The sequence below is a fragment of the Oryzias melastigma genome, linkage group LG12, assembly GCF_002922805.2.
Source record: "Oryzias melastigma strain HK-1 linkage group LG12, ASM292280v2, whole genome shotgun sequence".
Taxonomy (NCBI): Eukaryota; Metazoa; Chordata; class Actinopteri; order Beloniformes; family Adrianichthyidae; genus Oryzias; species Oryzias melastigma.
This window is the reverse complement of record NC_050523.1, coordinates 14768369-14792618: the sequence shown is the minus strand read 5'-3', so window position 1 is coordinate 14792618 and position 24250 is coordinate 14768369. Positions and strand designations below refer to the sequence as shown.

Sequence of the window (24250 nt, the reverse complement as noted above, 5' to 3'; positions counted from 1 at the left end):
GAATCCACACGCTAATAAGTAGGTAATATTGATAGAAATTTTCTATACAAAAGGAAAAAAAAAATACCAATTTAGAATAAAGTTATACATTTTATACTTTTTGAAAATATGCCAAAATAGGTTCTCAAATAATAAGTACTTGATTGAATAATTACATTTCTGAAAGAAAAGCTTAAGTTTGGACAACATCTGCTAAGTGCCCCAAACTCTGCATGGGTGAGAAGAAGGATAAAAATGTCACGTAGTGAACGTGAGCTGTCTGTAAGCAGGTACATAAAAATGTTATTTAGAACAATCTTACAAACAGGAACATTATTTTTGCAACACATTTCAGAATGTTGTTTTTGAATATCATCTCCTCCAGAGTCTATTCTCTAAATATGGCGTGCATGTAAACACAATCTTTGTCGGTTGTCAGGACATTGTTCTGGTTGGTACCAACCCAGGGTTCAGCTTCCAGCTGAATCTGGCTGCACTGAGCGCTGTTGGCTGACTGAATGTCTCCACAGCTCGGAGGCTGAGACAAAGTCATGAGGGACTTGCAGTATGATGTAACTCCTCCTGACTCGTAAGGAAAAGTGTATAAATTAATGACCTGTTAAAAGTAGTATAATGAGTGTTATGATAATAGATGCGTTTTAAGTTCAGGACGTACGCCAAAGTTGACACACTGAAGAATTGTCCGGTGTCCAGTCTGCTATCAATCCTTCCTCATTCGCCTGCTTTCATGGCTGTCAGGAACTGGTTATAATTAGATGTGGGAAGCTTGGGAAAGCAAGGCCAGAAGGCCATTGAAATCAATAACCGTGGAGCAGCAAGCTGCCCATTCATCCTATGGCTCGTGTCCAGCTAGACACTCAGCTCTCCGAGAGAAATGAGAGATAGGACCAAGGTTAGCTGTACATCAATCCACAAGACTGCACGGGAAGGAGAGGAGCCCTCATAGTTCCCCCTCACACCGAGGCCTCAAACTGCATCAGCCACACAGGCAGGCTCATATTTTGTCAGTGATGGGTAAACATAGCTGCCACACTAGATACCTGATCGCTGATGATTTGTTGAGCTCGTATTTTAGAAGACAAAGAGCACCGTTCCTTCACTTCAGCAGCTTTTCTGTCTTTCTCAAATACACTCACTCCTGAAACAAATGCTGAAACAAAAGCATAAAGTCTGCAATAGGGGTGTAATGATTAATCGACTTAATCGATGAAACATTTTATACTCCTGCAATCCAACCAGATCAATCTGTCAAATTGACCTTTACCACTTTAAAATCTGAAAACTCCCTCTATACCCAGGTACTTATCTGAGTCACACTGATTGAGTTTTTGGGTAAAAATGTTGGTCAGTAAATATGATCGAGTCGAATTGTTCAAAATAAACCAATATCGACTACGATTTGTATCAGCCACCACAATTTGTTCTATAAATCAAATTGTTGCTGCAAATCGTTACACCCCTTGTCTGCAAATATGTAAAACTCCCAACAGTTTCCTGAATATGATTTAAAAAAAACCTAACTTTTCAGTGCATTACCTTTCATTTTTACATATTCTACAACTGCTTATGCACTCATTCAGATTACAAGTGTTGAAACCTCCACAGAGGGACAGAGACACAATAACAGAAGTTCATTTTTTTTTTCTTTTTTTCCTTCTTTTTTCCTTAATGAGAGCGTGTGTAATGTTGAGGGAGACGATGATTAAAGAGCGAGCAGCCAGCAGAGACTTTGAGAGAACTTGTGGGAGGACAAGAGAAAGTAGAAAGACTATAATGATCCACGAGCCGCTGATGGGGAGCACATGCAGCTGGGACCAGTCTGACAGACACACACACATGCTCTCGGCTTTCACAGACTACTCCTGGTTGAATAGATATTCCTGTGTTGCTACACATTGACATCTTTATGGGGAATGGTGTTTTAGATTGTAATTTTTCTTGAATAAATCTGCTAAAATCTACTTTTGTTCATTCTAAGGTATTAATATACTGGTAAACCTCAGCTGCTACATCAATTCAAAACAGTTACTTTGAAGTGTATAGTTCTCCTCTTCTACCAGCTCTGACTAAACCCTGCCTTGATCCCTCCTGTGTTGTGTTTGTCTCTGACTGAGTTAGAACTTTTTCAACGACTGGTTTTCAGCTCTACTTTTGGGGCACTTGATTCCATGTTCGACCGTAGAGGCCGCTGAATGGTTTTCTCTGTGTCACTTCTCCATGAACATGTGACATCAAGCGCACCCTTAAGTAGCGTGGAAGCCAAACACGCTCCTGTTTACTGGGTCAGGATTGTCCTCAAATACGTAAAGGAGAGGTTGATTCACCTGGATGTGCACGGTGAGGCAGATGTGCCCGCAGACGGTAAATCCAACCCTCCTTTGGTATTTGTTTGATGTCTGAGAGGAGCTCTTCATCCCAGAAAGTTGCTTCCTTCCTTGTCGCACTCTCCCTTTCACCGATCCATCACAAAACGAGTTAACACCCTTTTGGATATTAAGTTCATCTTTCATTGCAAAGACGGTGGATCAATGGCGCCGTGCGAAGCCGTTGATGAAAGTGGGAGGAAGCCTGTAAGAGGAGAGTTCAACTTCGTGGCATGAAAAGCCCCATGTATGTCCATGCACGTGTGCATGTGTGTATGTATGCTTTCATGCGCATTTGCAGGCATGTTTGGATACATTCACACACGCCATCTCCAAACACACGCTCACATGACGTGTGTGTGTTTTATGTTCTCTATATTGGGTTGTTTTGTGGCAGTGTTGGGTGCTGCTGCGCAGAAAGTGGAGGCTGAGGAGGAGGAGGAGGAGGAGGGGGAGGTGCTGGATAGACACAGATGTCTCCTGGCCCTGGCAGCCCTGCGACACGCCAAGTGGTTCCAGGTCGGCACCCACTCACTTCCTGTCTTTGTGCCCGATGCTTGTTGTAGCCTGACGTTTCACCCACAGAGGCTGTGTTCATCTGCAGCGAGTCATGTCACACATCAGCTTTCAAAACTTAAGATATTTTCTTTCATTTCCTCAAAGTGTTGTTTTGATGTTTCTAGCGGCAAATCCCACCTATTATCCGAGACGGGGTGAATGTAAGGCTACAAAAGCAAAGACTGATAGTTGTTTTTCCCTTTTTTTGCTACTGTGTGAACCTGCCTGCTTTCTACACTACATGTCAGTGATTCCCTTTGATCCCGTCCCCAATCCCCTTCCCCCTCATCTGCCTCTCACTCACCGTACTGAAAAAACACACCTTTCAGAATATAGTCATGACATTAAAACAGAAATAAAACCTTTTATTTTAGTAAAATTCAGATCAGTGGGTCTAAACATGGTCACGTCTAAATATTTTTTGATAATGTGAAGCTCGTGCCCTTTCAGCTGATAGAATCACATCATTAAGAATGTGCCGTCGTTGTGTAAAGCAGGCTGTTATCTGTGCATGATTTCACCGGTTCCACTCCTCTTTGGTTCAATCTGTTTCCTTCCTCCTCTCTGTTTGATCTTCCCTCTCGCCTCCCTTCCATTTTTCTCCCCTCCGAACCCCCCTTTGTCCTTCTCAGGCTCGAGTGAACGGACTCAAGTCCTGTGTTATCGTTCTCAGGATACTTAGAGACATGTGCAATAGACACCCCATCTGGGAACCTCTCAAAGGATGGGTGAGTTTTTGGTTTCTGTTAAAGTTCTAAGCTACAATAGCAAACTTTTTTTTATGCACGCTCAGTTTTGTTTATGATTTTTTTTGTTTGTTTTAGCCCTTAGAGCTAATATGTGAGAAAGCTATTGCCACCTGCAACCGACCCCTGGGTGCAGGAGAAGCTCTGCGTCGAGTCATGGAGTGTCTGGCCTCTGGCATACTCCTACCAGGTATGACCCAAACATTTATGCAATCAACAGCTGAGCATTTTGGGGGTTTCTTGGGTCTTAGTAATGTTTGTGCTTTAGTAGGGATTTGATATTATCAGTGACCATTATGAGCAAAGCTTTTAAGCTTAATAATTTCAGTTGTTTTTAATTATTTATCTAAAAAAAAAAAAAAGATTTGTCTTGGTTTTTTTTTTTTGTTTTTTTTTTAACTGGTGAAATCCAAATGCACTTTTAGATTGACTAACATCCAAGCTTTTACTTTATATATTGCATTTTAAGAAGCAAAATGAAAAAAAAGCTGCTTTGACATCAGAGCTTTTTATTTCAGACTAAAGTTTGTTTCCTTGGATAGTCCAATTTATTTAAGTAGGCGTGAAAGCTCACCTGAGCTCTGAGGACCAAAAAAATCTGTTGTAGTCCACCTAAACATTAAAGACCCACTCCGATAATAATGGTGTTTTTAATGTGTTCTTGTGGCATTTTTCTGATGATGGAGAGTATACCTAAAGAAAATTCACATCTAAATTGCATTTCTGAATATTTATTTGTTCAAATCTTTGTGTATCAGGAGCAGAGGAAAAATGCAGTTATTTATGGTAGAAAATACGCCGAGCTGGCTGGCCGTAAGCTCTCTACTCTACTCTATTCTGATGCATCCACTTGCAGATGGCTAGATCCATGAATGTCTTTGTAATACTTGTTTGAGCTGGCATCCATGCCAATGGTCCCGCCCACAACTCAGAGGTGAATTTCTAGTGAACTACTGCAGCTCTGCAGAAATGATGTCCCAGAAAATAACACAGGTTTTTCGTTTTATTTTCGGAGTGGGTCTTTAAGGTCTTTATTCACCTGCAGTGAATCTTTGCGAGTGCAGATAGACAAAGTCATTTGTAAAAGAGGAGTTGAACAAAAGAAAAGGTATATAAAGGCCCATCCATTTGAAGTCTAAAAAAATCTGCAGTACATAACTAGAAAAAAACTAAAAAACATTGGGTGGAGCATTAAAAAGGTGCTGTTGAGCGATCACCCAAAACCACCAAGCTTCCCCATACTGTTTTCTTTTTGGTCAGTGCTTGGTTTGGACTTTACCGCCCCAAAACAAGCAGCTGTTGTAACTTCAGGATGTTGTCCAGGCGGTTTAGTCTGCTCTAAAGAGTGCAGTGTGAAGGAAAGCCAAGCCAAATAAAGAGGTTTCTTACCCGATCAAACCCATTTCACTGGACTGTTCCTGTCTGACCTCACCCTTAATATCATGAGCGTTAAGGTTACTGTGCATGTTGCTTAGCTGCAGTTTCAGCACAAAAAAAAGGCTTCTTCATGTGTGTGTGCGGTTGTGTGTCTGCCGCTTCATCTAGGTGGCCCCGGCTTACATGACCCATGCGAGAAAGAGCCTACAGACACTCTAGCCAACATGAACGACCAACAGGCCGAGGCTATTACCTGCAGTGCACAGGTATACACACACACACACACACACACACACACCCACACACCCACACACACACCGACCGGCTCAGTAACCACGTTGTTATCCCCAGCTCTGCTCACCCTGAGCTGTCACACTCCGGGAATAAGTAAGCAACACAACTATTTTCATGACAGGAGACCTTACCCCCACACACCGCGGGCACACTCACTCACTCACTCACAGAAGTGGGAAGCGTGCATGTACGTGTCCAAAAAGAGTTGCATGCTGCTGCATTTTAAAGATCACTGTGGAGAGCTATTGCCATTGCAAACCATAAATCCATCTCTGACAGCCTGAGGACGGTGGCTGTGTGCGTGCACCGTGTGCACACGCACGGTCAGGTCTCTCTGCACACACACTCCCTCAACTAAGCAGGGCAGCCTCTAAGCTGCATGGCTTAGTGAATCCTGCCGTCCATTTCCTTTGAAGGCAGTGTGAACGAGGCTGGAATGTCAATGGGGATAATTGTATTGGAGCAGATACAAGAGCAGATAGCAGAGAGCGCTGCTCTGTCATTGAGCTACAGCGCCTGTCATGAATATCTTACACTGTCTCCCTCTTTAACAGATTTAATTTAGCAGAGCCTCTGTGTGTCATTTCGTTATCTTTCAGCACATCAATTAACACAAGATGCCCAGTTTTTAGGCACTTGTCACTATGCCCGATGTTCATGTTCAATGAGAAAAATATAAACCCACAGGAGCTGCATGTTGGTTTGGTGGTTACCTCACATTGAAAGCTCGCACTGTGTCTGCATGTGAGGGTTTTCACTTCCCACAGTTTCAAACATGCACTTTGTGGTAGTTAGGCGGTTTTAAATTATACATGGAAGTAAGTTAAAAAAGCTGTCTTTCTCGGCAAATGCACAAGTGTGCCTTTGTGTTTGTTATTTTTTTATGTTTGCATTAAAAATTTACTTTGAAGTGGTTTCCCTCATTATTTTTTGGCTGCTGAAAGACCACAGTTTTAATGAAAACTTGAAATTATAACTTAAAGAGGACATCTTTTTTTTCCCCCTTGAAATTTAAATGCCAGAGGAATGAATCTCTACATGCTATGGCGTTGGCAAAAACCCTGAAATGTTTTATTAGTAGCAGTTCTTTATGATTTATCTGTCCATCACCTCTAGCCTCTATGTCCTGATTAGGGTCACAGAGGTTCACACACGCAGCGGCCAACCCCACATTGAAAGAATTCATCTGAGATATGAACCCAGACCTGCTGGCTTTAACCCTTTAACACTGGAGCTGGAGCTTCACTGATGTTGTCCTTTGAGTTACCATAACTCTTCAACCATTCATGCAAACCAGCTGGTTCTGTGGCGGAAAAAAAAGTGGCTTTGTGCTGAAATGCATAAAATGTTGCATATTGGAGCAAATCTGTCAGAATTGTGTAGTAAATGGTCAAAGGTTTGCTGTAATTCAAAGATTGTGTGTTATTTAGGTGTTGCATAAAACTCTAGTACCTATAATGACCTGCTTTTCTGAGCGGCTTCATTTCACTCAGCTGTGGTTTAAGTTTTATGTGTTCCATTTGTCAGAGTAACTAAATGAAAAATATGGAGGAACTCTTGAGAAAAATGTTACTTCCACCTGTATAGTTATCTAACGGTTTGAGTGAATATATTATTTGAGTAAACCTCTTTTCCTGGTGTGTAATGCTAGTGAAGGCTGACAGGCAGCTGCTCTGTATTATTTTGTCGGTGCGGTGGCTGAGAGACAGCCACGCAGCTAACAATCAGTTAGGAGTTTATTTCCACTCTGGAAACACCGACACCAGCAGTTGTTACAAAACCGGGGCTCATTAACACACTTTGGGTCTGATTGTGAGTCTCCGTCTCAGCTTCACATCTGTTCTGTGCTCTCACATCCCAAAAATAAAGAATTCCAGTGTCAGAGTTAGCAAAACTTGTAATACAGTGATGAAAATCCATAGAAGGTTCATCCAGTAGCGGTACATTTATGTGAACAGATTTGCATGTGTTGTGAGAGTGAGAAAAAGAGGTGAGGAGGCGTGTGCAGGCAGGATGGAACAGGTGGAGGGTGTGATGTGCGACAAAAGAAGACTGTGGTGAGAGCAGCCATGTTGTTAGTTTAGAGGCAGAGATGTAAATGTGGAGATTTTCCTGGGAGTGATGAGGATGCAAAGAATCGGGATATAAATACAGAATGGATCTTGTTTTGACAGCATTAACACAAAGGGACACAATTATACATTTTAATCACTTGCACAAAAAGATTGTTTTCAAAAGCTACACATGAAGGAATAAAAACTACATTTTATTATCTTTTAACTTCCGTATATGTTTCTTGGTGTTAAAAACTCCTTGAACAGGCCGAGGTGATGCATAATCCCACTTCCTTTGAAATACCACATAGTCTCAGAAACACTTCACACGAGTTGAGTGTCAATATCAAACCTGCAGAATTGGATTTTTATTTCCTGAGCTTTGTTTTCCGTTTGCTTTCAACAGCATTCTCTCAGACTCATGGCGTTCGGACAAATCTACAAGGTGCTGGAGATGGAGCCTCTTCCTTCCAACAAACCATCACAGAAATATCCCTGGTCTGATAAAGAAGGTGTGTGCATATCTGCTTGTTTTTTTTATCATTTGCATCCTTCTATTAAACCCTCCACTTCCCTTTTAGAGGATATTGGGATGAACTTAATCGTCTTTAGGAGCTAAAAACACGTCCCTTCTTTGTCCTTTTAGAGTTCAGACAGTCAGTCTTTTCAGAAATGACATGACCTTTCTGGTTCACTTTGGTGGGGTTTTTCACACGCAGCCTCCACCAGTGCCATTATTAAAGCTGACAGTTTAAGCATTAATATGTGTCTCTGTTTTTCGGCCTATTTTTTGCTGTTTTTACGATCGCTGTCAGGCCAAGGACTTTATATCCTTGGGGAATTGGCTTTAAGATGTGCACACTCTGTAGCTGTGCAGCAATCTTCCTGCTTTTTCACAAGGAAAGAAATTCCCCTAAGATAGTAAGCTGGAATATTTCCAAAGCGATTCTAATAGAAAATCGACTCAGGCCATTTGGTATCCCGTGATGCTGACTTGGAAAACTGCCAGAGCATTTAAGGATTAAATGCATGTAGGAAAAAGGCTTCCTTGTTGTTTGACTGTCTGCTGATTTTCCTGTCACTTCTGTTTATCTTATCTGCAAAGTCATCCGCCTAATTTCTCGTATTGTTTGTTTCCACAACATTGTGCTTCTGTCATACATTTGTGTGTTTTCCTCTAAATGGGTCATTTGAAGCATTTTTTTGTCTTTAGGTTTGGGGATGAAGAGGCCTTATGAGGACGGAGCCATGGATGACAAAGACCTCATCAAGAAGATGAAAAGAAACCTCAGAAAAGGTGTGAAAGCATAAATAAAGCTCTAATTAAAGCTATAAAAAAAATCATGTTTTTATAATGAACAGAAGCATGAAAGGGGGAGATTGAAACAGTTTTTTCTTGTCTTTTCATCCCTGGAGATAGATCAATGGTATTGATTGCTAACATTTTAGCAGGCCACCCAACCATTGGCACCTTTTTCTTCATACTTGGAGAAGATAAATTATACCTTACTGACACTGAGAGACGTTCCCGTCTCCTAGTGCACGCAGCTAAAGTGATTTAAGACAAAAGAAAATAGAACGACTCTGTTATTCATCATAAAAACAGCTGGTCACCGTGAAAACCATTTCAGAAAGTGATTTATAATCGACACCATCTCTGACTTTGTCTGGTCTGTTCAATTATAGCTCGATTAATGTTTTTAAAAAGCCTTACAAAGCACTGTCAATACACCACTGATGAGTTTTTTAATCTCATTTTAAAAGCCCTCATCTGTTGCTTTGCTGTAGTTCTCGACAGTAAGGCCATCGACTCCAACCAGCCAATGAACGCTCTGATGCGCTTGAACCAGATCCGGCCGGGTCTGCAGTATCGCCTGCTGTCCCAGTCGGGGCCAGTTCACGCTCCCGTGTTCACCATGTCTGTGGACGTGGATGGAAGCAACTATGAAGCGTCCGGATCCTCCAAAAAGACCGCCAAGCTTCATGTCGCCGTCAAGGTGAGATGGAAATCAGAGAAAGGCATGTCAAGTATCGCATGTGTTTGTTGGCTTAATCAATACCTACAAACCTCAAATATTGATTTAGAATATTCAGGTCCTGTAGTTACAAAAAAAACATATTTTTTAAAAGTCTGATCAAGATGCTCAGACTACAGAAAAATCAACTCCAGGTTTGATTCTTTTTCCTAAGAAACCACTGAATAAAATTCATTTTGATTTCTTTTTATTCTATCTAGATTTAGCTTTTCTTCTGTCTTGGCTTCACCACCAAACCCCTGACATGAGGCAGAAAGCTTCTCCATATGACGCCATGTTTCACTATGGAGATACAAGTTTGATGGACATTCTCTTTAAAATTCTTTAATAGTTTTTCAAAAGATTTAAACTTTCTTATTTTGGTTTGTGTATTTCAAAACAATGGAAATATAGTAATGGGTATGAAGCATTTCCCCACTGGATTTAAAGAGGTCTGCCATCTGGAATCTAGTTTTCAAGCTCAAATCTAATCATTTCAAGTATTTTTTTCTTCTTTGCAAAGAAAAAAAATACTTTTTTTTTTACTCTGACAAACATAAAGTGTCACCTATTAGCTCTTTATGAAATTATATTTATGTGCAGGAACAGAAGCAATCAACCTTATATAGCAAAATGCACAAAATCTCAGTTGTAAACATTTTCTAAGAAATTTACTATTAAAAAACATTTTTTTTAGTCTTTTTATCGGCTCATATTGAGAATCTAGATTTAAATCAGTCTAAATACACACAAGTATTTCAACCTAAATGCATATCAGACATAGATAAAAGTACATAAATAACAGTCAGATTTTCCGCTGCTTTCAAACTGTTGGGCATTTACAAACACGTTCTCATGCTTGCTTATGATTTTGGGAGGAAGGAACGATGAAGGTGGAAAAATCCTTGTAATCCCAAAGCAGTTGTTAACACAGAGGTTCTCTTGTCCACAGAGCTGGGATAATCCATGCCTATAAAAAGACCTTTCCTCCCTCCGTTTTTAATTCTTCTTCTCAAACACTTTCCTTTTCTAAAGCACTCACCTTTTCATCTCTATCCTTCTTCCCCGCCAAGGAAGGTTCAGCAGCTGTGACACAATAATGTATTTGGGAAACTAGTCATAATCCTTCTCTTCCCTTTCTAGACATTTTTTTGTCTGTGCTTCTAAACCTGAAACTTAATTTAGGCTAAAGCCACTTCTACCTGAAAGTCTCCTCTCTCAATATTTGTATATCTGGAAAAATGTCCCGTATTAAACTTTTGCATATCCTCTGTTTTAAGGTTCTTCAGGCGATGGGATACCCGACAGGTTTCGACTCAGATCTGGACCCCATGAGCTCCGATGAGAAGTCAGACGGCGAGGGGAAGAGCGACACGTCTTCACACACGAGCAATAACCCAGCACACTCTCTGGACGGCTCCAACACGCTGGAGGTGAGAACGCTTTCACAAACGCACATTTAAAGCAGATCTTCACCAGGCTGCAAGGACTGAAGTCTGGATGTTTGTGTCTCTTTGATTTAGAAGAATCTTTTATTTATGTAACAGCTTTTGAGGTGCTAAATTGATTTCTCCAGGTACGAACTCAGGGTCCCATACTGACGGCGAGCGGGAAGAACCCCGTCATGGAGTTAAACGAGAAAAGACGAGGCCTCAAATACGAGCTCATCTCTGAGAGCGGAGGAAGCCACGACAAACGCTTTGTGATGGAGGTGAGACGCGAGGACGCAAAGGTTTTTCCACATTCACCTTGCATGTATTCACAAAGCTGCTCAAGCCAGCAGGAGAGGCTAAAATACACAACCGAGAACAGGCACATCACCCGACTGAGTCAATCAGTCAACTTGTTTCCAAAGGCAGGCCTGTTCTCTGTGGGTGTGTTGTTTTCCAACACGCCTGGCTGCTCCATCACACTGCTGACTGATTAGCAGGCCTGCCTGACAGCAGGGCATCACTAAACAAGCTGTCCCGCTCACCGATGCAGCCTCTGCTGATAGATAAAAGGCACATTTTGGCCAGCTTCAATCTGCAATTATTAGATTTAGCAAGAAGAACATAATTTATAATATATCTTCTAATCAATGTGATTTCTTTGTGTCTCAGGTGGAGGTTGATGGGCAGAAGTTTCGTGGGGCAGGCCCCAATAAAAAGGTAGCAAAAGCTAGCGCTGCTTTAGCGGCTCTGGAAAAGCTCTTCTCCGGTCCCAACGCAGCCGCAAACAAGAAGAAGAAAATCTTGCCTCAGGTAAAAGACGTTCGTCCTCCCCCATCCGTGCCCACCAGACACAAGCAGCACGGCATTCACTCTGAAACAATGAACCATCAAAGACCTTCTCTCCAGACACACGCGCTCTACATGCTGAAAAATACACGTCTGTGCATCTCCTGCTACTGTTTCATGGCATTTTGGCCGGAGATGAAAGAATGGGGCGCTGTGTGTTTGTGTGCAGACTAAAGGAGCTCTGGCTGCAGCAGCAGCAGCCTCAGCAGTAGCAGCCCAGGTAGCCAGAGGAAGAGGAAGAGCAGCGCTAGCAAGAGGAGCCTTCGTCAGCGCAGCTGCTCCTGGATACGTCACACCAGGTACTTGCAAGATTAGTGTTTTTTCTTTAAATATTCACAACAACATTTCTTTATTTAAACCCAATTCTAAATCTTTTTGTTTCTCTGTAATAAAACTCAATGAGGTTGTTTTTTCGGTTATCATACTTGACATCATTGTTACTGCAGAGTTTGGCCTTTTCCTTTGGTTCTCGTTTCCTCTCTTGACATTTTCCTCTGCTGTCGGCTGCCGGCTTCTCTCTCTGAGGCAAATAAGCATCTGTCTTGTTGTAATGGAAACATGAGAGCCTTTCATAAATACCCCACAGCAGCCAGGGGGGGCACATCATGTTAGCGTGGTTAACCTGACGGGGAACATGCACCAAAGTGGCACGCCATTAACTGGATGACTTGTTGCCCCTCATTGGGCTTTTATTAAAGTTTTTTTTTATTATTTAGGGCAGAAAGATTTTCATATTTACACAGATCCTTAAAGATCGCATTGGAAGTGTTGTCTTAAAAGCTCCACGGAAACTCTGTTTTGAAAGTTTTGCTGCATAATCTTCTTCAGAAATCTCTTTAAGGATAGAAGTAAGGGATTAACAACAGACACCAAAGGAGTTTGTGAAAATATCCCCATGAATCCATTTTCAGATGTTTATTCACCGGTGAGGAAAGAACCGCTAAATGAGTGAATATTTACCAGATTTTACAGCTTTCTTTTAGATTGACAGGTTGTGCTGTTAATGGATGCCACATGGGGGGAAAAATTGTTTATAAAAAAAGAACGAGTCTTCACAAAGCTTTAATATTTTGTCTTTTATTTATGCAAAATATGCAGCTGCTGATAAGAAGTATTTAAAAAGAAGGTGCTTGTTGGCGAGGGTCCTCAAATGCAGCACAATTCAGAAATTTGGGATCTTGATTGAAACAGTTGTAAAATGTTTTTCCTTTCTTGTCATACCAATGTTGTGTTTGGTGTTTAAAGTCCCACTCTGATCATCTTTTGATCTATCATAAAAGCATTTTCTGGGATATTTTAATTATTATTATTTTGTTTTTAGCCAAAATATAAAAAAAAAAAAAGAAAAACTGTCGTTTTCTGGGACACGTTTTCTGCAGAGCTGCACTAGTTCATTATAAATCTGACTCAGAGTTGTTGGTGACACACTCAGAAATGCAATTTTAATCTCAATTTTCTTAATATATGTCCTCTATTATGAGAAGAAGTCTACAAAAACAAGTTAAAAACACCAAAAACACGATGTTCATCTGAGTTGGTCTTTAATTTTTTTTATTTGAATCCAAACCCTAAGTGATGGGAGTGACCTCTCGAGCTTTCTTCAGTGCACAGGACTGCCATTCACAAACACTAATTGCAGTTTTAGGCTCTGCCTGAAACCAAACCTGAATGAGATCTTCTGACCTCTCATCCATCAGGTTTCGGGACGCCGTACGGTTACAGCCCTGCTGCAGCAGCTGCTCCTGCATATGGTACGTGCTTCCTCCTCCTCATCCTCCTATCTCTGTTACCCCCACTAATAAACTATCAATGTCCAGGCTATCAAGTGGGTAAGAATATAATGAATGTAGGGCCATTTCCTCCTCATCTTTCAATCACAGGATTAAACGTCATTTCCGTCTTTAGGGTTTGACGTCACTGACAGTTGCTACTGCTGCCTGTGGGACTCTGCTTCAGTCAGATCTGTTTGTCTTTCCATTCATCTGCTTCTGGCAGCTTTGGGTTTATGGTCTGCTCTCCGCTTTCACTGCTTCCGTTTGACCTGAATCGCCGTCCTCTTTCTCATGTCCTGACCTGCCCGATGTTATCCTGATGCACAAACATTTACTAATAATCCTTTGTACACACGAGGGTTTTATGAAACTCAATAAAAAAAGTTACAGAACCCACAGCTCCCTCAGCATCCATGTGTTTTTAACACTAAACTCTCGCAATATTAAGACATTTAAAGACTCAAACGTTAACTCGCTTTTGCCAGTGGAGGTGTTGGAACAAAAGTCTCTCCGCCCCTCTCCCCATCACTCAGTCATGTTTACCAGGACAGACTCAGCCTTGTTCACTGTGTACACATGTAGAGTTCGGACGACGTTCTGTTCTCCCTGCAGCCAGGCGTTTGAAAGGGTCCTATGTTTTTGGAGTAATAGCTCTGAGTCCTCACATAGGTGTTGAGTCCCCCAGGACTGGGCTGTGAGGAGAAATGTTTCACCCTCGGCGTTATGACAGAGCACACGGTGTTTGCATGAAAACCTGCAAAAACACTATTAAGATAAATATAATAATTATTACTGTGGTTTTTAGAACACTCTTATTTATTTTACACATATTTTTTATTAGTTTAAAAAAAAATGTTATTCAAATTAAACAAATTTTCATAAATAATCAAATTTGATCTGAATAGTTTGTCATAAAAGAACCCAAAAATAGAAACTTCTCTTTAAAATGTGTTTTTTTTTTTTTTTAACGCTTCCTGATTTTCTTTGCGCTCTCATTTGCTGGTTCAAGTTTAACTTTTACCCTTTAACACCAGAGTTTTAGCTCCAGTGTTTAAATTGTTTCAACTATCGTAACTCTTCAGAGAAATAGTGGAGAAAAGCAGCTTTGCACTGATATGCAACTTATTACTCATGTAAATTGTTCATCATGTTATAAAGAGCAACTTTTCTCATCAGAATCAGCTGATTCATGGTTGAGCTCTGAGATCAACCCAGTTTTGACAACATTTATTACTCGCCTGGGGAGTATTTTGTGTATTCCTACATTTTTTTTTCAATTTTATTTCAAGTAAGTGGTATAATATTATCAATTTGAGCAAAAACTCAACGGTAAATTCAATCGATTCAGCTGTTTGTGCATAATTCAGGCTTCCTGTGTGATTCCCTTCGCTAACTGCACACATTTTGCTCCACCTGGTCTCCGATTACTACATTTAATTTAGGTCGTGGATTTATTTCCCCTCATAAATAAGTAAGCAGTTTAAATTCATGGAAAACTGGGCTTAATCACATTTCCTCACCCCCCATCCTCCTTTTTTTTTTCTTCCCCCTTTAACTCTCCGCTCGCTCCTCCTCGGCTCGTCTAACCTCTAATGAGGGCTGTCACCTCGCTGCATACATTCCCGGCCTGCTCCCCCTCCGGGAGCCCTGTTTGTGTGGGGCGAGCTGCCGGACTCAACCCACAGCATAGTGCCTGTTACAGTAGCGTAGGGACTCTGGGTTATTTGTTTCCTGGGACTCATGCAGAGCTTCTCGTGTCTTCCCTCCAGGTTTGCCCAAGAGAATGCTTCTGTTGCCTGTCATGAAAGTGCCCGCCTACCCCGTCCCCCACTACCATTTCTTTTAGCACAGGAGACCCAGACCAAACGCAGCCAGCTTTTTTTCTAAAACGGACCCCCAGTCTGCTCAGTTTTTCTACACTAGTAGCGATCGGGATCGGTAAAACTGCTTTTGTTTTCTTACTGGTTAAAGCAAAACTTTTTTTAAAACTGCAGGTTTAAGTTCTTAAGTGTAAAAGACTTGAAGGATTTGTACTGTGAATTGTTACCTCACTTTTGGATCTAAATTATATTTATAAATATATCTGCTTTTCTTTTTTTTAATTGTTTTCTGCTTTGTTTGGTGAAAAGATGATGTTCTTTTGCAATACGACAGCTCACATAAACTGTGTACAAACTATAATGTGAGCTGTGTGCAGGATGTACAGGAATCAATCAGTAATGCTGAAATCAAATAAAGTTATCTCCATTGAAAACAGAACACTGGATGTTGTATATCTGATTGATTTCAGACTCTTCACAGCAGTTATCTGGATTTGGCCTCTTGGAGCCTGAATATCTGACCACCGAGCTCCAAGTTCCTTCAGTTACTCAGATATCGTTTCAGTGTCTCCACATAACATCTCAGTGCTTCCTTCTGACCTTCAGCTCATAGATACTCAAACACGCCTAGAGGCGATCGCTGAATTTGGAGATCCCTCCTTAAATCCTCTGCGCTGAATTTAGCTCTCGTTACTGCGTGTGGATTCACGTTTGGCAGTTTTCCCACGGCTATTAGTCCGGTTTTCTGGAGAAGCCGTTCACTTCTATTTTTTTATTTTAGCTCATTTGCGCTCTATTATGTGCGTCACAAGCTCAAACTATAACCACGTTGAGATTTTCCTCAGGCAACATTGAAATCTACACTATTTTTCACAAACTTTGACGTAAACATGAGCAGTTACAGAGAAAGAGACACAGCATGCCAGTAATGTTTGCCCCCCGACTCATCGTCCTGCCTGTGAGTGACGACGTCGCCATGGTTACGGCTTTGAGACGCAGCCATTGCATGAGAGGACCTGGTGTTTTGCCCAATGGTTGGTTCAGTTCTATTAAGAAGTTTGAAACCTAAATCTTGAAACTGTTTTTGCTTCTGCTGTGTTTTCATCTTCACACATTTGTCCAGTTATTTGTAATCTCTTTTTTTCAGCTGTTGCTGTTCTTTGGTGACTTTAGTAAAGTTACCAGATTAATTTGACAAAACCAGGATTGTTCTTCCTCCCCTCGTCTACCTTTCCAGGTCGAACTGACTGCTAACTCTGTAAGCAGCTTTAATCAGAGTATCTGCCAAGATGACCACTTTGGAGAGAAGAGACTGAAGCTTAAACTGCAGTTTGGACTGAAGCATCTTGTCTTTGCTCTTTTTTGATATATAAATTTAAAATGAAGAAATGAGATTTCAGAATGTAGGGACTGTTGCATCTCAGTTCATCTCGTAGTCTGGTGCAGACCAATCCTAAAGTTGAAGGTTTCCCTTTATTTGTAAAGTCACCATGTGAAACAGACAGCCTGTCCTGGAACCAAAGTGGGTCAATGAACCAACTAGAGTAAGTGATTCGAGCTCTGTGAATTCTGAGAAGGAAAAGAATCCACAGCGTGACCCAATGAAGCAGAAATAGCAAGAATAGTTCTTTTTTTTGTAGTCAAACATGGTGTAGTGAGCGGGTGAAGACACTTGTCAAAGTACAGAAGTGAGAGGATTGTCCAACTTTTTTCATTTTTTCTGTATCTTCATGTACGGCGTTATATATTCCCTCAACGTTTGGTCCATTCTTGATAGCGCAGTGTGAAAGCTGACCCATTCAAACGAGTCTGACCTGCTGTGTTAGTCTAAAAGCGAAATTAGTTTTCTTTTTTTTCCATAAAGACGGTAGAGACAGAACTTGTGTTGGAGCAGGTCCACTGTTGTTGTTGTGTGAACAGGCATGGACAAATACCAAACTTTTTGAAGCAGAATCCGTATTATGTTTTCTGCATTACCAGGCCAGTTTTCTGACATAAAAGCTCCTTTGTGTGGCTGTCTAATCGGCGTACCGAAATGGAACGGCGATTCCCATAAGAGTTAGTTTTATCGATTTTTCTGAGACAAACCCCCTCAATCTTTGTTGTTCTCTAAAACCTGCATGTCTTTGTCTGTGTTCTGCTTCTCTGCAGGCGGTCTGTTTATTGACAATCCTTTCTACCAGCCACGTACCATCGCTCCTTTCATCATCCATCTGGGTCCGCAGGATCTCTTTTCTGACTTCTAAAGGCCGCCGTCTGGCGGACGCTCCTCACACTTAACCTGTTTGCATAGGCAGGACAGCCGGCTGCAGGCGGGCCCCTTTTTCCCTTCACCCGTCCTTCCAAGCGGGACGCCTTTCTATCCAGACTGCCGGATTGGCTCACCGATTCAGTTTCGCTTGGATTACCCCCCCCCCCCCAGATAAACTTATCTGACCTTCTGACCGGAGCTCAGCTCGCACTTCTCTCTGGCGAGATGACCGTCCTCCGAAGGGAGCAACTTTACAAAAGCAATACTCGGGATTTTACGAGGAACGCTCAGCTGGGGTTCTGCAAGAACAGGCTGAGCTTTAGTCTTTCTTATAGCAATACACCTGAACTGGTCTCTTTGAGCTCCTTTACTTGAGAAGATGTGAATGTCCAACAAAGTTTATCTCAAACAGCGCATTGCAATAGTTAATTATGATTGTATATTCCCTGTATGTGTGTATGTGTTGCTACAATATGACTATATACCTAAATACGGTGTATTTCTATAACGTGTTAATTATATATGATGATGTACTTATGTAAATAGCCTATAAAGTATAACTATTGTTGTTACAAATTATTTTAAATGATGAATTGATATGTAACTGTTATATCACAGTATAGCTTTCTTCCAATTTTCTATACACTGAGCAATTGAAGCTAGTTCTAGATGATGCAATATTATCTTTGGTATTCATATTAACCTGTGCTCGTGAATATTAATGCTTCCTTCCTTCTTTCCTTCCTCCTCTTCCCTCTTGTCTTTGATGTCCTTCTGAGCACGCTCTCTGCTTCCCGGGGCTCGTTTTGGCAGCCCAGAACCAGATCTCCTCATGCCCCATCCCACTTTCTCCTGTCACAAAAGCACATTTTCTATAAGCTTCACTGCTGGCAGGGAAAACTCTTCTTACAAGGTCTGTGTGTTTTAGCGTGTATGATCTGTAACCCCGCCCCCCCACGGTTAATGGACACCCAGCTATCAGCCGTCATCTTTCCCATCCTGCTTGCCTTATACGCCGTCCACATCTACAGCTTTTCTGCTTTTCACACACACATTTCTACAAACAGCACAATCTATTGGTTATACATGCAGAGAGCCAGACAGGCCTGGTGGAGGAGGAGGAGGAGGAGGGACTGACTTCAGATTCTGAGCAGTTATGATGCTTTCAAGCTCGGATTAAAAGATTGAGGCCCAATCCCTCATCTTGGCCCCGCGATGCCTTACCTAATTTCAAATACTGCAGCGGTTCTTGCAGGTTTACACTGTTCCGTGCACGGCACACGCTGAATGTACGTCGTACCGGACGCGTCCAGGATGCCAGTAAGCGCTAATCTGATTAATGTTTTGATTGTATTTGGCGATATCAGCAGAAGCTGGTCTGCAGCCTCGACGTATCTCCCTGAAAGCTCTCACATTTCCATCCTTTTAGCAGAGGCGAGATGTCAGTCAGGAGAGGCGCGATCGAACGGGCCGCGCCTCCGAAAGGCTTTGATTCTCCTGGTACTCGACTCGGTCTGAGCGCCAGCTTGATCTGCGGAGCTTTGATTCAGCCGGAGTGACATCCGAGAAAGAGGCGGCAGACGCCTTCAGACTCCATATTCCTGAAGCAAAAAGCAAACGCGAGTTTGATTTCTGTGACACTGATGAGCCGATATCAGATGATGAATTGTTGCAGCACTCTTTGAGAAGCTGAATTTGATGTGCAAAATATTGAAACAGCCTCCATTACATAGTTATTACACCATCTGACATTTTTATGTAGGGAAAGCACGCGCCAGTTAATAGTAGATATTTCTCCTGGTTTTTACCCAACAGGAAAATATCCGAATTTTGACTCTATTCTAGCGATAGCGGTGAATACAGACCTTCTCTTTCAGCTCAGAATTCCCTCAACATCCTCTTTTGACCCCCCATCTCAGATTAATAAGACAGACAGTCAGACCTCAGCGAGCAACCTTTTCATTTCCCTTCAGTCGGAGCAGACATTCAGAAGGAGTCGCCCTAACGGTTGACCCCGTCACCCCGGTGTGCTGCCGGTAGGATCGCGTGCAGAAGGCAAGCACGGTCATTGTGAGGACGCTCTGATGGGAATGTGAAGGATGTCCTTCATTTTAGAGTTTATTGAACGAAATAATTCCCTTTCAATCCCCCAATACTGTTTGAAATTGAGAAAGAAAACAATTTTTATTTAAAAAAAAAAGAATAAATTAAGGTGAAAAAGTTATGTTTGTGGGCAGGAATTAACCCTATAACATCAGAGCTCCAGTGTTTATGTTCTTTGATTTACTGTAACTTTTCAGGCATTAACACGATCAACATAATTCCAGTAGATTGTAAAGGAGAAAAGCGGCTTTTCTCCTTTACAATCTACTGGAATCATGTTGATTGTGTTAATCGTTGTAAAATATCAGTATGTTAAAGATTTAAGAACCTTCTTTGAGTCATAAATTCCGTTTCAACAATTTTCAAGTCAAAAAACTTTATTAGTCCACTAGAAGGATACAGAAAACAAAATACATGCAGCATTTTTAAAAAAGAAAATTTGTAATTTTAGTTTGAAGGGCCTCAGTAAGATCCAAATCTACAGTTTTGGTTATTTTACTTTAATCCAGGTTGATTTAATAATCCTAGGATTTATCCAAATTCCTTCACTACTTATTGTGGATTTCCAAAATTGAGTGTTGATGCTCAGTATATTTATAAATATAGACCACAATCCATTGCGTTCAAACATTTTTTTTATGTTAAAAAAAAGTCTTTTAATTGTTTTTTCTCCAGGTTTTCACCATAAATAGTATTTGTAAAATGTTTATATTTATTAGATTGTTCTTTTGGGATATTGGCCTTCCAAAAAAAAAAAAAAAAAAGTAGTGAGTTACGGTGCTTTGAAAATCCAGGGCACTAGATATTCCCACACAAGAGTTTTAGTAGTTATGACAGGGGTGGGCAAAACTATTTAATCTGACCTGCCAAACTGGAATATAATGATTTTATTTCCTTTTATTAATGTAATTTTTCCCTGTAGTTCACATGTCTCCCACAGATGGCGCACTACATATAAATTGAACTTTATTCAGGTGCAGGAAGTTATTCTACATTCATGTATTGTTGGAAGATTTGTTGTTTTTCTGATATTCATGTGTGATTTCCAAGTCGGTTTTCCGATTTTTCCAAAACCACATGAACGTAGCATTTCTCTAAGTTTGAGTTTTTCTCTGAAGGAAATCAATCCATTGGTGAAAACTAGAAAAAAAGCAACAGTTTTTAAATAAAAACTCAAAAATCTAAGTAATTTTCAGTCAAGATAAAGGCATGATTTGTCCAGATCGTGTGTTATTTCTTTCTTTTACGAGGTGAATTACCAAAACAAATCTTTCCGTCTTTCAAATTTAACAACCCTTTGTGGCCCACGATTAAGAAAATTTGTCCACCCCTGAGTTAGGAAGTAGCGAAGAAATTCAGGCATAATCTTTAAAAATTGTCCTCACATTTAGAGGCGTAGAGGATGTGATGGTCGGCTTCAGAGATGCTCTGCTTTTACCTCCTAACCACCAGGAAAGCGTGGAAACGGTCTGGGAACCGCCATGTGAGGCGTGATCGACCCTGACAGAAGGGCCCGTGATCTTCCCAGTTCTCACTCTGCCTCCACAGTTTTCCCAACACTGCCTCGTGGCTTGTGTGGAACAAAAACTTCACCTCTAGATCTACAAGCACAAAAACATGAACACAAACAACACACTCACACACTGTACTCAGGGCCACCTGACACACACACCTGAACACAAGTGAGCACACTCCAACCACATGTGTATATGTTTCACATCCAGGCACAGTGCATGGCATTGTGAGCGGTCAGATGGTGTTTAAGGATTTGAGCCATGAGTTGAGGGGAACGCCACTCTATGTCATTTTCACAGCGCTTCATGAGGGGCCGCCTGTAGCATAAAAAAAAGGGAGCAGTGCTGTCGTCAAAACCCTTCGATCCCGTTTTGTGTCGAGTAGAGTTGAAAGAAAAGGTTTTCTCATCTGCAGGGAGGGATTTATTCAGACACCAAAGACTAAATTTCACTCGTGTGATCAATCTGCAACCTCAGAGGTGGAACGGAGGACAGGATCTGATGACCCCAAATCTGCTTTTGTGCAAACTGCTGCAGATTCTGAAGGAAAGCCGTGCTCAGGTTTAGGGTCAGATGGCGAGGCGGGGGGGCACTAAATTTGTCCAGAAGCAGCTGGAGAATAGCTCGAGAAAACACTCAGGAGCTTCATCAGCGAGTGGACCTGAGGTCTGCGGAGCAGAAATAGATCCCGGCTCGCGTTTCAACTGAGGTAGCAAAGTTAACTAGACTTAACTGCTGAACGCATGGCTTTCTCTGCATGTGTGTGCATCTGTGGAGGGCGAGAGGGACGGGGGGTGGGGGGGCGTTCAGCATCCATATGCACACACATACACACAATGCTGCAGTTGCACTGAGCATGTAGTTGCATAGTTCTTGGTCATGGTGCACTGATTGTTGAAGCCCTCCTGATAACTGATCAAAAGCATTTTGGTTGGGAATGTACACTGTTGCTATAGTGATTGTTGATTAGAATGTATTTACTCATAGAGTAAACGTGCTTTTTTTGTAGAGAAGCATATAGACTAAAATATATATGGTTAAACACATATATATCTATATACACTATATATCTTTTGAGCTGCCTGTCTGTGTGAGGATTATTTTGAGTGCATTTACATTGTTAATATTATTTCCTTTTTTGTTATTTTTTTCAAAGAAAAATTCATTGATGCTGTTTTGACAAAAGTAGCTGCTTTTATGTGTTTTTGCTTTTTCTGTAAATACTGTTTTTTGTTTTTTTTTATTTTCGACTAAAGAGGATTTAAAAGATACAATTTTAAGATGCTGCCTATTTATGACATTTATGCCGTGATATCTGTTCACAGACGCTGCATTCATTATTAAAGTTCTGAAATGTGTTCGGCCGAGGCCGTTAAAGAGGAACGATGAAGGTTGTTTTTCCAGCGGCTTCCGTTATTGTTTGATCAGCAGCAACAGCCTGCGGCGGTCACCGTTCCTGTCATGACGAATGCCTGATGAGCAGAAAAAATAAAACGGAGAAAGTGCAGAGTCTCTATCGGTACTTGAATGATCAAAGGATTGTTAAAATGTTTTTAGGAGAGATCAAAAACCATGACTCTAAATGACATTTTACATTTACAGCACATTTATAGATGAATGTATTCTTTGAAAATAACTCAAAATAATAAGATACATGTACAATTCAAGAATTTAAAATACCAATTGTTGCCTTATTCTATTCCTATTAGTATATTTTGATTAATACGGATTGTTGATTCCTTTAATATTAGTGAGGTAAGCCGTAATTATTTACTTAGAAATACAAATCATCAATGATTATTGACAATCTAAGAGGAAACCTTTAGATCAGTGATCTCCAACCTTTGATCAGGCCACAAACCGGTTTAAATTAGTAAATATTTTCACGAACCATTTCAAATATGGACAAAGATAGTTTTCTTTCTAAGCTTCCAGTTTCTGAAAACCTACTTTCAAAATAAAATGCTACTACAAGAAATTTAGTTTTAAGAAATATCTTTAAATATCTTTTATTATTTTTTTTTCTACAATGAATTGAAAAAATAAATAAAGACAACAGGATTTTGTTTTCCCCATAGTGACATTTTAACCCTCAATCCAGGCTATGATTATCTTTCAGGGAAAAAAAGAATATATATATATATATATATATTGTTTTTACATAAATGCTCATTTATTGAGTTTTTTGTAAATCAAAGGAACATTTTCTATGCTAATGTTTTTGAACGGATGTCTACCGAATCCAGCCTTGCTGTAGGAAAATTCTCAAATATCCATTTTACAATTTTCCACAAATTAGTAACTTTATTTGATTGAATCTTCATTTTTTGTAAAATGTTTGCGGCTGGTTTGAACTTTTTGATGACGATTTTTCCTTTAACACCAAACTGGAGGCTAATAACAGATGCTAACTTCAGCTGCATCCCACTTTGTATGATGGATAAATAAAGCAAAATAAAATGACGCAACCGTTGTAAAAGTTGTATTTTCTAGATATAATCTAAACATGAATCCACAGTTTATCCAACTTTATCATCAGAGTGTCTATCACCATCTATTAGACGGAGCGTCTTCTGCTACATGAAAACTACCGTCTCAATCATTCCATAAATAGCAGCTTTATGATTCATTAAGAGAAAGGGAAAAAAATAAATGCATTTTCTTATAAAATTAAGCATTTATAAAATGTTAATTTATAGCTTCTAACATGACGACAAGGTGACAAACATTTAAAATGTGGAACTACAGTATGTGTGACTACTGTCACAGTCATGGAGTTCTCTGAATTCCAGCTGCTCCCTGTGGAGGTCAGCACTGTGAATCATGAGCCTCCATCCCCTTCAGTATCTCCACACCGACCTTGAACCTCCTCACTGGTCCTATTGACCTCCTCTATCACGGCTCACATCTCTGTCTTCCAGCTCTTCCCATTCAACTTTTGTCTCTTTAGTGAGATGGCAAATGGACCAGAACAGGTGTGAGATGAAAAAATACTGATACGATTCCTGATTTCATCAGGATCTTTAAAGTCGTTGGAAAAACACTTAAAGGACTTTGCATTTAAATAATTTTATATTAACAGTTTTTAAAAGTTTTTTACATAC

At 40.6% G+C, this 24250-nt stretch overlaps 1 protein-coding gene across 3 annotated transcripts in view; it reads left to right on the top strand.

Annotated features, from left to right (window-relative positions):
* Positions 1–22651, top strand: part of LOC112163090 (spermatid perinuclear RNA binding protein) — a 75250-nt gene extending 52599 nt beyond the window's left edge. For 2 of the 3 annotated variants that reach the window (XM_024299238.2, XM_024299237.2), the window contains exons 7-19: positions 2761–2882; positions 3554–3649; positions 3746–3857; positions 5213–5310; positions 7799–7904; positions 8606–8689; positions 9181–9389; positions 10688–10840; positions 10984–11118; positions 11510–11650; positions 11856–11985; positions 13384–13437; positions 17430–22651. In XM_024299238.2, the coding sequence (XP_024155006.1) occupies positions 2761–2882; positions 3554–3649; positions 3746–3857; positions 5213–5310; positions 7799–7904; positions 8606–8689; positions 9181–9389; positions 10688–10840; positions 10984–11118; positions 11510–11650; positions 11856–11985; positions 13384–13437; positions 17430–17524 (1535 nt within the window). In that variant the 3' untranslated portion in view covers positions 17525–22651. Of the gene's footprint in view, positions 1–2760; positions 2883–3553; positions 3650–3745; positions 3858–5212; positions 5311–7798; positions 7905–8605; positions 8690–9180; positions 9390–10687; positions 10841–10983; positions 11119–11509; positions 11651–11855; positions 11986–13383; positions 13438–15227; positions 15718–17429 lie in introns of those variants that run through there. The other variant, XM_024299240.2, reaches the window with a different exon arrangement.
* The last annotated feature ends 1599 nt before the right edge of the window (positions 22652–24250 follow it).